Genomic DNA, 16415 nt, shown 5'->3' with positions numbered 1-16415 from the left:
ATAGTTTGAAAAAGAAAAAAACAAAACAAAAACACAAAAAATCAGAATAAACTAGGCCTCCAATGATGGCCATTTATTCCAGAGGTTGAGTGCACAGCTGTGGATCATATTAGGACAGACCGAAGGCAGGGGTGACCTTGTCTCACAAAGACACGTGACAACAGCTTATGGGACAAGGTCCTCCCCTCTCCTCCATTCCAGTTCCCTGCCCAAATACTCAATTCTCCTCTCTGGGAATTCTCCAGAAAATGCTTCTTGACTGATCTTCCATGGTCCCACCCCAGACTTTGTGGAAATGTGTTACTCTCGTCCCAGTCCCAAGGCCTTCAGAACGTCACCTCCTCTGTAACAGAGGTCAGGGGAGGTGCCGCACGTTAAACACTGGGCTGGACGAGTTCAGTCGTAAGGTTCCAATGATGACCCTGGAGCCCCAGGTATGTCGACTTTCAAGTCTTAAAACCAAGTGTGACCATATCCAAACCAACCAAAGCCACAGCCACCAGGTCGGTCTGACTCATCATGACCTTATACAGGGTTTCTGAGATTCCAGGTCTTCACGGGAGCAGGCAACCTTATCTTTCTCCAGAGGAGCGTCAGATGGGTTTGAACTGCCGACGGTTTGGTTAGTGGCCCACAACACCAAGTAGAAAATAAAGGAAGAGCTCCTTTGTTGTTGTTAGGTGTCGTCGAGTCAGTTCCGACTCACAGTGACCCTGTATGGGGTTGCTGAGGAATGGCTGGTGGGTTTGAACTGCCAACCTTTTAGTTAGCAATCCAGTGCTTATCCTATAGCATCACGCCAGGACCCCTGTGTTCCTCAAGCAAAGTAAATGAAAGAAAGCAGAGACAATCCAAATACTAAGTCAACTTGTGAGGCAGGAGAGCCTATAAGCTAGAGCCCATTTACAAGTGCATTTATCATTACAATGAGGTAAAAACGTCATCTAGTCTTCAATCACGTATAAACATGGCACATGCAATATCAAAAATGCCCTTGAAGCTACTGACGCAGCTCGGGTCACTTCCCGATTACTAAATGCTGGACTGTGGCGTGGCTATTCTCTAAGGGACCAATGTCCACTCCTGTTCCCATCGCTGCCTGGGCACCCCCATCAGCCCTTTCATTGATCTCTTGGGCCTGACTCACTCTTCGTCAAAGAACTTTCTTCCCCCAGTTCAAGACTGGCCGTGTCCCATAGCGACCCCCAGTGGACAAAGACAGGGATGGAAGTGAGCATCCTACTCAAAATGAGACCCACCGGGTCCTCGTTGGGAAGGCGGCAGAATCTAGTGGTTTTAAGAGAAACACAGGTTTCAAGTGGAATCTCACATGCTACGTGACTTTGTCAATTTCATTAGAAAAGGACACCACGTTGGGGCAGGCAGGGGGTCAGCAAGAGCGAGGGGGACTCTTCAGGAGATGGGTGGCCAGAGTAGGCAGCAATAAGGAAGATGACCAGGAAGGGGCAGTGTCTGGCTCTGATGTACAGGAGGCCACCCTGAGTTGGAGCCGGCTTGGTGGCCATCAATAATGATGACAACATGTAAGACAGTCAACCATTGGGAAGTCAGCTGGCAACCACGGCCACCAAATCACTGCAAATCTTCCCAACACGGAAAGTTCTTGGGGCAGGGGGTGTGATGAGGGTGGTCCCTGAGGCTCCTTGCAGGGCATGGCCCACGGGAGGACGTGGATGGAGAGGGTCTTGACTTATTAGCCACATTGTCTTCAAGGTCACGGCAAAGCTCAGCACTCTCTAGGAGCTCACACCGCCAGACCTGACTTCTGGCTCCAACTCACATAGTAAACACCCAAGTAACCAACAGTAACAATAGCTGCCCAAATACAACACAACCCGTCTGCCCTGGAGGGAGACGTCTTCAGCAGCTGTTCCTCCACGAGATTTAGTCTGGTCCTGGTGTCTTCACAGAAGGGCTTCAGGAATCACCATATGTGGAAAAAAAATGCTACAAAACCCGGGGAGTGGAGGGTGGGGGATTTTTACACAAAGTAACATCAGTGTCACGAAATGTAATAACCTCTTCCTGTCATTTGGAGGATCCGGATTCCAGCTGGTAATGTTTTGACAATACCTTCTGGCTGTGTCCGGCCACAGAGCTGGCTGAGGGGGGCACTGAGGGGGGCAGGTAGCTCTAGGAGCTGTCAGGGCCAGCGCCTGGGACAGGCATGCCCGGTATCTCGGCTATGTGCTCTCCCAGGTCTGACCTTGGAAAAAATCACATGGGTCCCACTCATGAGTGACATCCAGGGTTTGGGTTTGTCGACAGCAACAGGTGTGTGTGTTCTCACACACAGTCTACAATAAAAGCCATCGTTTCAGGCTCAGACGTGGAGCCTTACCTCCTTCTGCTGCCGCTCTAGCTCCTTCATGCGGATCTCCCGAGCCTCGGCGCGGGCTGCGCGCTTCGCTGCAAGCCTGGCCTCCGCCTGGAAGAGACGGGAAGAGAGGTGGTTAATGCCCCTGTTCTTGGAAGGAAAGTCTCCTTCAAGTTACACAAATCACAGACTGGCAAGTTACGAGGGCTTACCGTAGTGACAGGAGTTACGTTAGTGCTGTTAACCCAGGGGCCTTGGTAGTGCAATGGCCTCAACACTTGGGATGCTAATAGAAAAGTCAAGGGTTCAAATCCACCAGCCACTCTTTGGGAGACAGACGAGGTTGCCTGCTCCTGTAAAGATTTACAGCCTTGGAAAACCCGTGGAGTAACTCTGCCCTGTCCTAGAAGGTAGTGATGAGTCGGTATTCACTCAGGGCAGTAGGAGAGGGATTTATCCAGCCCTTAACAAATCAGGCATAGAAGAAATACAACCAGAATGCTCCTAGGATAGAAGCATGGCGAGACTTTGGCCATGTTGTCAGGAAAGATCAACAGTTAGAAAACGATGTCTGTCTGGGTGGATGAAGGAGAGTCAGTAGTAATGAGGAACTCCACTATGACAAGGACTGAAATGACCGAGACAACACCGTGCTCAGGAATACCAATGATTTGGTGACGCAGAATCGGACCACGCTCCTCTCCATCATAACGAGGTGGCCATGAGTCGGGGTGAACTCAATGGCCACAAACAAGAGCTACTACTCTTAGCCAGTCACATACCCCCCGCTTCTAAGTGAGGGAACAAAGGCACAGAGGGGGTGAGTCACTTGTCCAAAGCCACACAGCCTCGAGGACCCAGGTGGTTTGGATCCCCGCCTATACCATCAATTACTCGCTCCAATGGACGGACTCACAGAACAGCGTGTCAGAGCCGGACAGAGCTTTGGGGTCACTAGTTCAGCCCCTGCCTGAGCAGGAAGCAGGGTCTGGAGAGGTCAAAGGGCCAGTGGCTCAGACTCTGACCCCACTTCCAGCTGGTCCAACCCTTTCTCACCATGACCACAGCGACCCTGTACAGGATATCCCAGGCTGTAAATCTTTACGTGAGCAGGAAGCCTCACCTTTCTCCCACAGAGAAAGCGGCTGGTAGATTCAAACTAATGACCTGGCGGTAAGCAGCCCAGCGTGTAATCCCCTTTGCTACCGGGATTCCTTCATCATTCCCTGGAAGGTCTTAAATTGGGACCTTCTGAGGCTGCTAGCAGGCTTCTGTCACGATGCTAGGGGCACGTGTCATGCGATGACCAGTGCCTCAGCCCCGGTCTCCCCCAGCATCCTGCAGCCTGGTCAGGACAGGAGGAGGGGGTTGTCAGGGATGACCCCTACAAGCCCCATGCTCAATGGAAAAATCACAAGTTTCTCAGGGCTTTGAATCCTTGCTGTCGTTTCCCATTTGCTAGGTGATGCTGCCTGCGTGAAGGGATACTTGGGGCCCATAAACGTGGGAGGGGGGAAGGGGGCAAGATGGTCTGACCCTCTGACTCCTCACAGACCCCGTGGATGGGTGAGCAAAATGACCAGATTCACATGGAGTGCAGCCTGCTCCCCAGCCCACACGTGGACTCATGGCTCCCAGACCTGCCCGCTCCATGTCTGTGTCGGTACAGACCAGGAGGGGAAGAACAGGGAGGTGTGGAAGGAGAAAGGGGGGATAGAAAAGTGGGAACATGGGACAGAGGAGAGGGGCTGGGAGAAGGAAGAGGCTGGAGAATGCTGGGCAGACTTCCAAGAAGCCCCCAAGATTCCCTCCCCTGGTGTACACACCCCACACAACCCCCCCTCATAATCCACACAGGACCTGTGACTATGATGAGGTGTCACCCCTGTGATGAACCCAGTCCACTGCTGTTCCATCAATTCTGACTGAGAGTAGCCCGAAAGGACAGTGTGGCGCTGCCCACCAGCTGCTCCAGGCCTGCCACGTCTGCTGCTGGACGGCTCCAACTGCTGACCCCCGAGAGCTGGAGCCAGTGTGCTTCAGGGGTTCCCTGTCCATAAAAAAACAGAACCCAAGCCAGCCCCCTGCCATCGAGTCAAGTCCAACAGAACCCAAGCCAGCCCCCTGCCATCGAGTCAAGTCCGACCCCCAGATACCTGCAGAGGGTCTCTGAGACTGCCGCCAATTTTATGGGAGCAGACAGTTTCATCTTTCTCCTACTCTGACTGTTAGTCGCTAAGTGCGTTCGGTTCTGTTCCGACTCATAAAGACCATGTATAGGGTTTCCAAGGAGCAGCTGTTGGGTTTGAACTGCCGACTTTGTGGTTAGCAGTCCGGTGTTTATCCTACAGTGCCATACCAGGGCTCTGACTATTAAAGGGCAAGAAACACATTTGTTCTGGTGCTACATATTTCTATAGAATAGCTGATAACAAAATTTTCTTTCTCTAGAACTCAGGGACACTTAGAGACTCTTTGTTATCACAGACATGAAAATTAGTCTTCAATAACTAAATAATTACTGTAATATTACTATCAATTATTGAGAAGGTAAAGTTATATTAATCTAACTTACCATTTAATTAGTCTACAATAACTAATTACTATAATATTACTATCAATTATTTGAGAAAGTAGTCTAACTCACCATTAAATTAGTCTACAATAATGAAATAATTACTGTAACATTTAGTTATTGATTGATTTATAGAACAAGTAAATTAGGAGGAGGAGGAGATGGTGGTGGTAGTGGCTGCAGGCTGTCATGGTGGTCCCAACTCAGAGAGACCCTGTGTAGGGTTTCTGAGGCTGTAAATCTTTATGGGAACAGAAAGCCTCATCTTTCTCCTGAGGAGTGGCTGGTGGATTCGAACTCCTGACCTTGTGGTTAGGTGCCCAATGCACAATTGACTATGCTACCAGGGCTCCTAAATTAGAAGGTAATTCCTCATTTTACCCCTGCCCCCCATGTAAATAAAGCACCATGCCATTTCTTTTCGCATGGAGCAGCTAGTTGGTTTGAACCCAACCTTTCAGTTAGCATACAGATGTTTTAACCACTGTACCACCAGGGCTCCCTTCCCCATGGCAAAGATGACCGGAGCGCTGCAGATGTAGGTAGGGCCCTTAGCCAGCTGCCTCTGGGTGGGCCTGACCTAGCCCGGTGCTTATGGTGTGGGCTAGACACCCAGAGATGCTGTTGCTGCCCTTGAAGATGGGACCTGTCACATTGTGAGGGGGCCATGTGGCAAGGAACTGTGGGAAGCCTCAAGGAACCAAAAGCTGTCCCCAGCTGCCAGCCTAGACCAAACTGGGGACTTGGGTCCTACAACCAAACATAAGGAACTGGATTCTGCCCACGGCCACGTGAGCTTGAAGAGGACCCCGAACTCCAGAAAGGAGAGACTGGGGCACAGACTCTAGATGAAACTTTCTGCCTGGGCTTGGAGTTCCCGTCAGACTGGCAGGCATCAAAATGACACCCCAAGGCCTTACTACTCCTGTGGAACCCCGCCTCCACCCAAGAAACGGGTTCCTATCCTGGCCTACCTACTCCCTTGGCCTTGCCATTGAGCCCGGAGGTTAACAGCATTAAAAGACTTACAAATGATACCCCTTGATTTGAGGACATGGGGCTTTTGTCACCAAGAGACTAAAACAAATGAACCAAGTAAAAGGCCAAATCTCTTATCTGGACACAAGCTGGCTAACTAACCCCTAAGGCGGATCAGATACCATCAATTTTCAATTTAGATTAGAATTACAGAGAAGGGAAGTTAGGAGTGCAGTGTGATTTCAGTGATTGGCTCTCTTCCGTTTATAAAGCCAGCCTCCGCGTCTCTTAGGATTCTTACATGACTCATGTGTGAGACAACGTTCGGAAGCACAGGAAGTGGTACAATCAGGCTTGCTTCTGAGAATCTGGCTAATGCAGAACCAGCAGATGTGTGAGCCAACATTTACCCAGGCACAAAGTCTACACATGAGCAACTTCAGAGTTCGAAACTCTACCCTGGCTGGCACAGCCACCCTTGACACCAGCCTGGCTGGAGATTTCCCTAAGATGCTTGAAAGATAAGCCACACAAACTTTCGACACCTCAGACACAGCCAGAACATCCGCTACAAACTTCCAACCCCATGGTGCGTCCTATACACAGGAACTCCCACTAGACACAGTAGACAAAGAGTCAGCGGAACCTCCATGATGACCCTTATGACCCACAAAGGAGACTGGGAATACAACAGAGCACTAAGCAAACAAAACCGACAAGAGGACAACACGCAACCTTGAACTTGTGATTCAGCGGCAGAATTCTTGTCTGCCAAGTGGGACAATTGGGTATGACTCCCGAGCAGCTACCACCCATCTGTCTGGAGACGCTGCACGCTGCAATGCTGGACCACACTTTCAATGGAGCATCCAGACTGACAGACAAGGAAGAAAGTCCTGGCAATCCTTCCTAAAGCTCAGCCAACGTAAACACGACACTCTGACTCGTGTCCAGTCATGGAGGCGGCACAGGGCTGGGCAGTGTTTTGTTCCATTGTGCATGAGGTCACTGTGCTGAATCAAGGCCAGGGTGATGCCCACAGCACTTAATAGCGCCTCGCCCTGACTGTGCTTCCCGGGGCTCTGGGAGCCAGGCCAGTACTTCATGCTTTTGTAAAATATAAAACCTCCTGAAGTCACTACCACTTGTACCGGCTCGCTGGTGGGGATGGGGAGCTGGCCCTCACTGGTCCAGTCCACACCCATAGCCCCAGGAGCTCACAGGAAGCCATCACACCGCGTCCACCAGGCTAAAGAGGGGGCCTCTCAGCTCCGTATGACCTTTCCTCTGTCCAATCTCGTCCTTGTTGAGGTTCCTCTGAAACCTTTAAGGATGGATGGTGGGGTCACTCTCAGATTTGCCTCCTAGTGCCCTGGGCCGGGGGCTATAAATTGCTAAGTGTAGAAGTTGGGGGGTGGGGACATGGGTTCTCTACGGGAGATCCTCCAGCAGCAAGATCAGTATCACTTGGGAACTTACCATAAATATAGAATCCCAGACTCTCCCTACCCAGATTCTCCAAGGGGATCCTCTGGGGATGGGGTCCAGGCAGAGAGAGAATGAGAGAGCCAAGGAGACAATAAACACCTGGGGCCGACGAAAGTGGACAAACTCCACTGGGCTTTGCTAAAGGTCTCCTGGGCGCCCCTCTCCCTGCTTCAGCCTGCATCCCGACGCCTCCCAGGATGGGAGCGAGGCCAGAGCCCACCTCTCGGGCTGAGCGTTCCCCCACCTGCTGCTCAGGAGAGCAGGGTTCCACCTGTCCCCTGCCCAGGGAGAGCTGGCTCTGTCCTCCCATCCTCCTGGTCTAAGGTACTTCATGAGGATGCTTGTGACAGGTACCCCTATCAAAAAGTTCACAAAAAAACTCTACGATCTTTTCATTCCATTTCCCCATCACTTTCTGAAGGCCCCTTGTAGTCACCCTCAAGAAATGAATCTTTGATTGCAAAGCTCCACTTTTACTTCTTAATACTCACAAATAGGCAGTGCTCTCGGGCTGAGGCGATGTGTATGCTACTGAGTGTTGTTAAGTCAACACAAACATGCACACCCGACCCCTGGGGCCTCCTAACTGTGTGTCCAGGGCCCTGACTTGATGCTGACCCCATGGCTCTAGGGGCTCAGAGCTCCTGGCTGGCACCCAGTGACCAGTCACTCGGAGTCCCCTTCCCTGGGCACTTCCTTAGCTGCCTGGCTCTGGTCAGGGTTACACCAGTGAAGGCTGCTGGACCATGCCAGGGCCCTGCCTGATCTGGCCCTAACTGACTTCAGAACGGATGTGGATGCTATCTGCTGGAGTCAGATAAGCGGTCAGTGCAGACCTGCCCTGCCCTGTCCTGACTGGCAGAACGCCGGGCACCCGAGCTGACCTGAGCAAGTCTGAACATCGATAAAACAGGATCCCCGAGGCTCCTTTCAGAGGTCAGAGAGCCCAGGGACAGTGGCCAGGAGAGCCAGAGAAAGAGGCTCTTCACCAGGTCCAGTGAGAGAGAGCTGGGGGACACAGACAAAGCCTTCTCAACAGGCTCAGTGTCCCAGGGCTCCTGCACCATGGCTTGGTCATCACGTGTCCTCATGCTTACTGTAGCACTTCAATAGCATCTAGGGCTCAGTGACAAGGACGTCGCCTTGAGGACTGAGATGGGCCTAGTACTTTCAATCGCCTCGAAAGCTGGACAATGAATGAGGAAGATGGGAGAAGAATTGATGCCTTTAAATTTTGGTGTTACCGAAGAAGACAGAAAGTACCATGGGCTGCCAGAAGAATGTTAGAAGAAGTTTCCTTCCATGGAACAAGGGGTCACTGGGAGTCGGGGCCTATCTCCTCGGCAGCTCGCACTCCCGCCAGAAGAGACATAGGGACCCCTACTCTTCGTCAGGTCTTGAGAAATGAGGTTGAGATGCTTGTTTTGTCATTTCCTTCCCGGGGTCTTTAGAGAGACACCAACATGTTGGGATCACTGAGACAGTTGACCTGGTGGCTCTGGAAACCAGCGCCCACCTCCCAGCAGAGCAGCTACACCCAGAACCATTTTGAAAGAACAACTGTGACTCCGTGTGGTCCTAGTAAGGGGCCTGGGCCTCTGACAAGCCCATCGGCAGTAGTGAGGGCAGTTGCCCCCCAAGTTCCTCTCAGACATGTGATGGAGATGGTGGCACGGCGCTGTGTGGACAAAGGCCCAGTCTACATGCAGGTGGACACTGTCGTGCCAATTACATGCACTGGTCTTGGCCTCCGCGTGTCAGAATCCAACAGAACTGAAAACCTGGCAGTTGTTTTTCAGGCTGTGTGAACTTCCTAGCTGGAATTTACCACCTTTTGGGAAAAGCATTTAGAGTGCGTTTGTTCACTCATGTGGATGGAGAAGGAACGTTACACAGTAGAGGCCAAGGCCCCAACCCCGATGCTGTTGAGTTGGCTGTAACTCACGATGACCCCATGTGTGACAGAGTAGAACCCCCTCACAGCACTTTCCTGGCTGCAATCTTCATGGAAGCACATTGTCAGATCTCTCTTCCAACGACCCCCTGATGGACCTGAATCACCAACCTTCAGGTTAGCCCCCCAGGGACCTAGATGAGGCCTAAAGTTGTGCAATCAGCCACGCGTTACCAGAGAGAGGTTCTTCCCTAGGATGCGGAGACTGGAGGTTCACTAGAGAACACACATGTGGGGCGAGTCATGTGACATCAGCTGTACCCATGCAATCCCCCAGCCTGGGGCAGATCTGGCCGTGGGCTATGATATGGATACCCTTCCATTTCTCGGCTGTCTGTGCTCCGGAAAATGACAGCAGCCACCAGCTTTGGTTTCCTATGTAACCCCCAGCTCCTTGTACTCGATAGATTCTAAAAATAGTTTGCTATTCTGAGCAGCTGAAACGACTGGCTGACACTCTCTGCTTAGATGAGAGAGAGTAAAAGGCTCAAACCTCTGTCTGAGCAGTGGCCAGCTGCTGGCCTCTGTCACATGTTTCCATGGCCCCAGGTCCTCCGGCTTACAGTGCATTTCGCGCGAAAGAAATACCTTTCGGGATGCTTGGTGAGATGGCCACACGGATGAAGTAGCCTGTCCTTTATGGTCATCACTGTCATGACGATGTAGTGGAGAATGTTCTGGGGTAACAACTGCCCACGGGGGTGTGGCTGAAATGCAGAGGGCAGGTTCAGGGGTGCCAACCTTCCTGGTGGAGATCGGCCAATGAAGGCAAGACTTTGAACACACCATCAGGAAGGGCCAGCTGCTGGGGAAAGATATCATGGCTGGTAAAGCCAAAGGTAGGTAATGAAGAAAATCCTCCATGAAATCTGTGGATGCCAAAAACAGGCTCAAACACATCAAAGACCCTGGAGACAGTGCAGTATGGAGCTGCCATCCCAGAAATACCACAAGCGGGGAGCTTTAACAAACAGAAGTCGATTCCCTATAGATTTGGAAGCTAGGAGTCCCAACTCAGTGTACTGACTCCATGGCAGAGGCTTTCCCTCTGTTAGCCATGGGGGAAGCTCTGTGTCTCCTTCCAACATCTGAGAGCCTAGCTCCCCTAGAAGATCTCCATAGTCCTCTGGGTCCAGGAGGGTCCCAGCACATGGACCCTGGGCCCAAAGGGTATGCTTGTTCCTGGATTTTCTTTCTTGGTGTCAAAAGGTCCCTTTTCGCCTCCACTGGTTTAATCACCTTTGGATTAACATAGCTGCCTCCAATCCTGTCTCCTTAATGCCATAGCGTGAGGGTCGACAACACTGAGGGTAATTCCATCAGATCACAGAGCAGTGGATGGTGGTGGTGGTGGGAGTCGGTTCCAATCCATATTGTTGTTGTTAGGTGCCTTTGAGTCGGTACCGACTCCCAGCGACCTTATGCACAGCAGAAGGAAACACAGACGGATCCTGGGCCAGCCTCACTATTGTTACCACGCTTGAGCCCAGCCATTGACGCTGGCACTTGGCCAATCCATCTCGCTGGGGGTCTTCCTCTTTTTCTCTGACCCTCCACCCTACTGAATATGATCACCTGTCTAGTAAACAGGAGATCCTGGGTTCGACTCCCAGCGGTGCCTCCGCTGTCTCCAACTCATTGTTGTTAAGTGCCATTGAGTTGGTTCCAACCCATAGCGACCCTGAACAGGGTTTCCGAGGCTGTGAATCTTTACGGGAGCAGAAAGCCTCATCTTTCTCCCGCGAAGCAGCTGGTAGTTTCGAACTGCTGACCTTGAGGTTAGCAGCCCAACTTGTAACCACTACGCTACCAAAGCTCCTTAGAATGAAGGGTAACTGCCCTAGCCAAGTTGACACGTATTTTTGGGTGAACACAGTTAAGTCCATCACGCAGGGTCACGTTTTGTTATTGGGTGTAAGGCTGCCAAAAGCTGGAATCCAGTTTACAACAAGGCCAACCAACACCTTCCCCACTAGAACAGTCATGGAAACCGAACGGCAGGGGGTACAAACCGCTAAGTGCTACAATCCGATTTCAGCTTACTCATGAACTCAATGTATGTTTGGCCCCGTTTTAACATATCTTGAAATGAATCGCTGATATCAGCCTTGCTGTGGGGTCTGACCTCAACACGGTGCCCCTGTTTCAGGCTGTGTGGGCCACTAAGACACCAGATGCACAGATAAGCATCTCACCAGTTGGTCTGTCTCCTGCTATACCTGGGCTCGAGCATTTCTATATTGGAATTCTTATCAAGTTATTAAGGAGCTCTGATAGCATAGTGGTTACGAATCGGGCTGCTAATCTCATGGTCAGCAGTTCGAAACTACAAGCTGTTCTGCGGGAGAAAGATAAGGCTTTCTGTTCCTGTAAAGATTTACAGCCTCGGAAACCCTACGCAGGGTCGCTATGGGTCGGAACCAACTCCACGGCATATAACAACAACAATAATATCATGTTATTACAAATGACCTTCAGTTCACCTTCTTTTATGCTACCTTTATAAAAATGATACAGGATTGAAACTGTGTGTGCAGGTAGATTTTTACCACCTGTGGATCTACTTTTAGCTTAATAAGGGGAAATTTAGTTTTGTTTTTTTTTTAAAGACTTGCTTTTTAAAAGGTTGCTCTTTGTCAACCAGAACTGGATGGTGTCTATAATTGAACATTTTGATAAAAAATGATACAGCAGAATCCTGATCAAAAGGGGAAGAAATGCTGTACAGAACTGAAAATTCTCATGGGGTCCAGATTTTCTAGATGAAACCCAAAAACTATTGCCCTAAGATCATCTGTAAACCTTAAACCAAAATGATCCCTGAAGTTGTCTTAAATTCAAAACGTAGTTTAGCTTAATTAGTCTAGGTTGCCAGCAGTGAGCAGCGTGCTCCTTTAAGAACTGTCTCTATAGGATCAAACTGACAGCTGCCACTTCAAAGATCAGACAGGACGTGTAGGGGCAGTGAGTTTCTGTTTTGGGAGGGGAACACGTTGGAAAAGGATGGTAAGACTAATTATACACCTCAGAGAGCAGTATCAATGTCAGTCAACATGTAGCAACTCCTGAATGGTGTATGTTGTGCTGTGTGTTTTCTCAACAACCACAACAAAACGAATTAAAAGGGTGAGGGGGGCGATGGGTCTGACAGGGTTGAGAACCACGGCTTTAAAACCTCTGCACTCAGAAAGGTGCCTATCTCTGTCTGAGACTAAGATGGTACGCAGTCTCCCAATGGAGATGCAAGGACACAGGTCTGGAGGCCACTCTTGAGGTCACAAGAGACACAGACATACTTTCCTTCATTTCACTTAGAGCTGTGGAAAGTGTCAAGGTAAAGACTGCAATGCCACTGACTATTAAAAACACTCTGTTGCTAAGTCCCTTCAAGTTGGTTCCAACTCAGAGTGACCCTGTATAGAGTTTCTGAGGTGCGGTGGATGGGTGGATTTGAACAGCCAACTTTGTGGCTAGTTGTCCAGAGTTTACCCTATAGCACCACACCAGGACTCGATGAAAACCACTCCTGTTGTTGTTAAGTACCGTAGAGTCGGTTCCAGTCCATAACAACCCTGTATAGGGTTTCCGAGGAGCAGCTGGTGAGCTTGAACCGCCGACCTTGTGTTTCAAACTAACCTTGCAGTCCAGCGCATTAGCCCTCAGCACCACACTATCTCTACTTCCATCGAAATAAAGTTCACGTGGATTTGAATGAAGGAACAGAAGCCTTTCACCTCACCAGGCTGGGTACCTTCCCCAGTTCTTGGAGGGCACAGTGGAAAAGCTCAAGAGGTGCACCGGCCCCCGTCCTCTCTGCTGTGCCCACAGCATTCCCAGTCAAACTGCCCACAAGAGTCTCAAATGGGAGCAACCAGTTCTGCCCCTAGCTCAGGCCAGTCACGTGACCTTGGGCACATCAGCCCTCATTGGGGGTTAGGGGGCCACCGACTAGCATACCTCATCTCTAACACTGTCTTCTCTGTCTCCCTGCCAGAGGTAACCTGAACACCGACGCTGTCCAGACATCGTGCCTCCTCCTTCTGCAGTTAGAAGTCTCCTGACTTTGCTTTTAAAAAATATATAGAAATCTAAGGAACAACTCTGAAAAGTGCCTCCTCTATCCAATAACCAACTTACACTCATCAGGAGCAACATTGTGGGTGCTGCTTTACCAAGTGCAAGGACTAATAACATTAGTCTAGCCAAATGTTCAAGGAGACGTGGTGGTGCTGTATGTTAAGTGTTGGACTACTAACTACAGGGTCAGTGGTTCAAATCCACCAGCCGCTCCAAAGGAGATTGACAGCTTCAGAAACCCTAAGGAACAGTTCCACTCTGTCGTTTAGGGTCGGAATTGGCTGAACTTCACAATACAATCTGTGGCTTAGTAAAGATCCACGTTGATTAAGGAGGATACATGATACTTCCCTGCAAATGAATTTCAGTCTTGCTGTTACTCAATGTTACTCAACTCATGGGTCTGAATGTTATTCTTGCTGTTCCTACACTGTCCTCCGGCCTCACCTGGCTGCCAGCTCCTCCCAGGTGGCAGGTTTCTAGCTAGCTATACGGAAGCTGGAGTTCATTCCCTCACCTTTACCTGTGTGTCTCCAGGACCTTTCCTGCAAATTCCTCACTTGTAAGGTTTCAGAAAACTTTTTAATTGTTTCTACTCAGGATAAGGGAAACTCCCACAATATCAGTTCTCCTACCTGAGAAATCATGTGACTACTGATGATCTGTGGACTCCTGCTCTGGTGTGGCGCTGTGGGCTAATGTGCTGGACTGCAGACTTGGTCTGAACCGCAAGGTCGGCAGTTCAAGTTCACTAGCCGCTCCTTAGAAACCCTATACAGGGTCATTGTGGGTCAGAACCGAGTCAATGGCACCCAACAACAACAATTGCTGATCTGTATTCAACAGCGACTCATTGTTACGGATTGACTTGTGTTGCCCCCAAAGATGCCAGAGTCCTGGCCCTTGTCTCTGTAGCTAGAACCCCATTTGGAAGAAGCATTTTCCTTGTTATGTTAATGAGTCTGTATCACAGTGTTGTTGTTGTTAAGTGCCATCAAATTGGTTCAGAATCATTGTTGTTGTTGTCAAGCACCCTGGAGTCCGTTCTGACTCACAGCATCCCTGTATAGCGTTTCCAAGGAGCAGCTGGTGGGTATGAACTCCAGATCCTTATCCTGAGGTTAACAGTCCAGTGCTGATCCCACAGTGCCACACCAGGAATCTGTCTCAGAGTAGGGCTTGGCTGAACCAAATCACCTTTGAGATACAAAAGAGCACCCTAGACCCAAACAGAAAACCCCACTGCCAATGAGCCAATTCCCACTCAAAGCAGCCATACAGGACAGAGGAGAACGTTCTTTAGGGCTTCCGAGACTAAAAGTCTATAGAAGCCTCACGGTTCTCCCAAAGAGCAGCTGGCGGGTTCAAACCACCAACCTTGTGGTTAGCAGCCCAACATCTAACACACAGGGCTCCCAAAAAGGAGACAAGTAAGTACAAATGGGGGAAAGGCAGATGCCATCTGGAGCTGCCCAAAGAACTGAGGAAGAGAAGCTGAGAACCCAGGACCTTCCCCTGAGCTGACAGGGAAAGCGACCCCTGAAAATTCACACTTCCAGCCCCCTAAAACTGTGAGAAAATGAACTTCTGTTTAATGCAGCCCGCGCCCCCCCCCCCCCCCCCCCCCCCCCCGGTTGTATTTCAGTTATAGCAGGACTAGGTACCTAGGACACTCCTGGAACCAGCTATAAAAGAAAAAGGTGCCATCGTTTCTATTCCCAGAGGGCTCATCCGTTTGGATGAGGGGGGAGCTGCACACAGTTCCAGGTGGAGGTTGACTGAAGCCGTAGTTACATAGTGACTCTCATCATACAAGTGTGAAGAGAAATTCCTGTAGCTACTCCCTTTGCTCTCTGACTTAGGAAACTAGATGTTGCTGCTCTCTGTCTAAAAGGTACCAGATATAAAAACGGAAACTTGGATTGGATGAAGATGTCTCACTATCTTTCAGGAAAAGTACTATTGTCCTAAGGACCCTTTGAGCCTAAGAACCTACTATTGTCCTAAGAACCTCTTGAGCTCAAGGCTGGAGTTGTGAGATCCCAGGATGCAAAGAGAAGATGTCAGGAACAACCATATCAAGTATCAGCAGCTACGTGCTGGACGGTCCCTCCCTGCCAGGCCTGTCCAGAGCACTGTGGCCGGTGGGGACTGAGCACCAGGTCTGAGTGAAAGCCACCAGTTTCCTAGCCTCAATTTCCTCTTTATCTTTAAAATAGAGAAAACGGGACTACAGATTCCTCAGGAGGTTGTGGCAAGGGCTTGGGGAAGATAGACTTCTATGGAAGCACCCTTCACAACAGCTGAAAGGTGGAAACCACCGAAATGCCCCCCAGCAGATGAATGGAGAAACCAAATGTGATAACCACAATGGAATACTATTCAGCCATAAGGAGGAATGGAGTCCTGATACATACCATAACATGGATGAACCCTGAAAGCAACATCTGAGCAAAATACATCAGTCACAGACGGACAAATACTGTCTGCTCTCACTTACGTGAAATAAACACATATACAGAAACGAAAAGCCATCAGTGGTTACCAAGGGTGGGAGGAAGGGTCTTTGGGTTTATGTTCATAAATGGTTTGGGGAAATTACAGCAAGAATGGTTGGTTGCATGACTTGGAGATTGGAATCAATGTTACAAAGTTGACAATGTAGAAATTGTTAAGGTGGTTATGCATATTTTTAACACAATAAAAAAAGAAGCAAAAAAAAAGAAAAAGACGAAAAACCACCCCAAACCCAAACTTCTACATAAAACAAGAACGTGGAGGCATAGTAAGGGTTTGATAAATGTTGCTGGCCTTCATTATTTAGAGTCTACTATAATAGGGCTCAAGGAGCTCTGGTAGCGTAGTGGTTACGAATCGGGCTGCGAACCTTAAGGTCAGCGGTTCAAAACTACCAGCTGCTCCGCGGGAGAAAGATGAGGCTTTCTACTCCCGTAAAGATTTACACCCTCGGAAACCCTATACAGGGTCGCTATGGGTCGGAACCG

The 16415-nt window shown here is 49.8% G+C and overlaps 1 protein-coding gene across 2 annotated transcripts in view; it reads right to left on the bottom strand.

Moving 5' to 3' along the window:
- The window catches only part of LRRFIP1 (leucine rich repeat (in FLII) interacting protein 1), a 156031-nt gene that overhangs the window by 66719 nt on the left and 72897 nt on the right, over nt 1-16415 (bottom strand). For both annotated transcript variants that reach the window (XM_006866780.1, XM_006866781.1), the window contains exon 2: nt 2363-2449. In XM_006866780.1, coding sequence (XP_006866842.1) covers nt 2363-2449 — 87 coding nt within the window. The remainder of the gene's footprint in view (nt 1-2362; nt 2450-16415) is intronic.

The sequence above is a fragment of the Chrysochloris asiatica genome, unplaced genomic scaffold (genome assembly GCF_000296735.1).
Source record: "Chrysochloris asiatica unplaced genomic scaffold, ChrAsi1.0 scaffold00096, whole genome shotgun sequence".
NCBI classification, from domain to species: domain Eukaryota; kingdom Metazoa; phylum Chordata; class Mammalia; order Afrosoricida; family Chrysochloridae; genus Chrysochloris; species Chrysochloris asiatica.
This window is presented reverse-complemented; position numbering and strand designations above follow the sequence as displayed.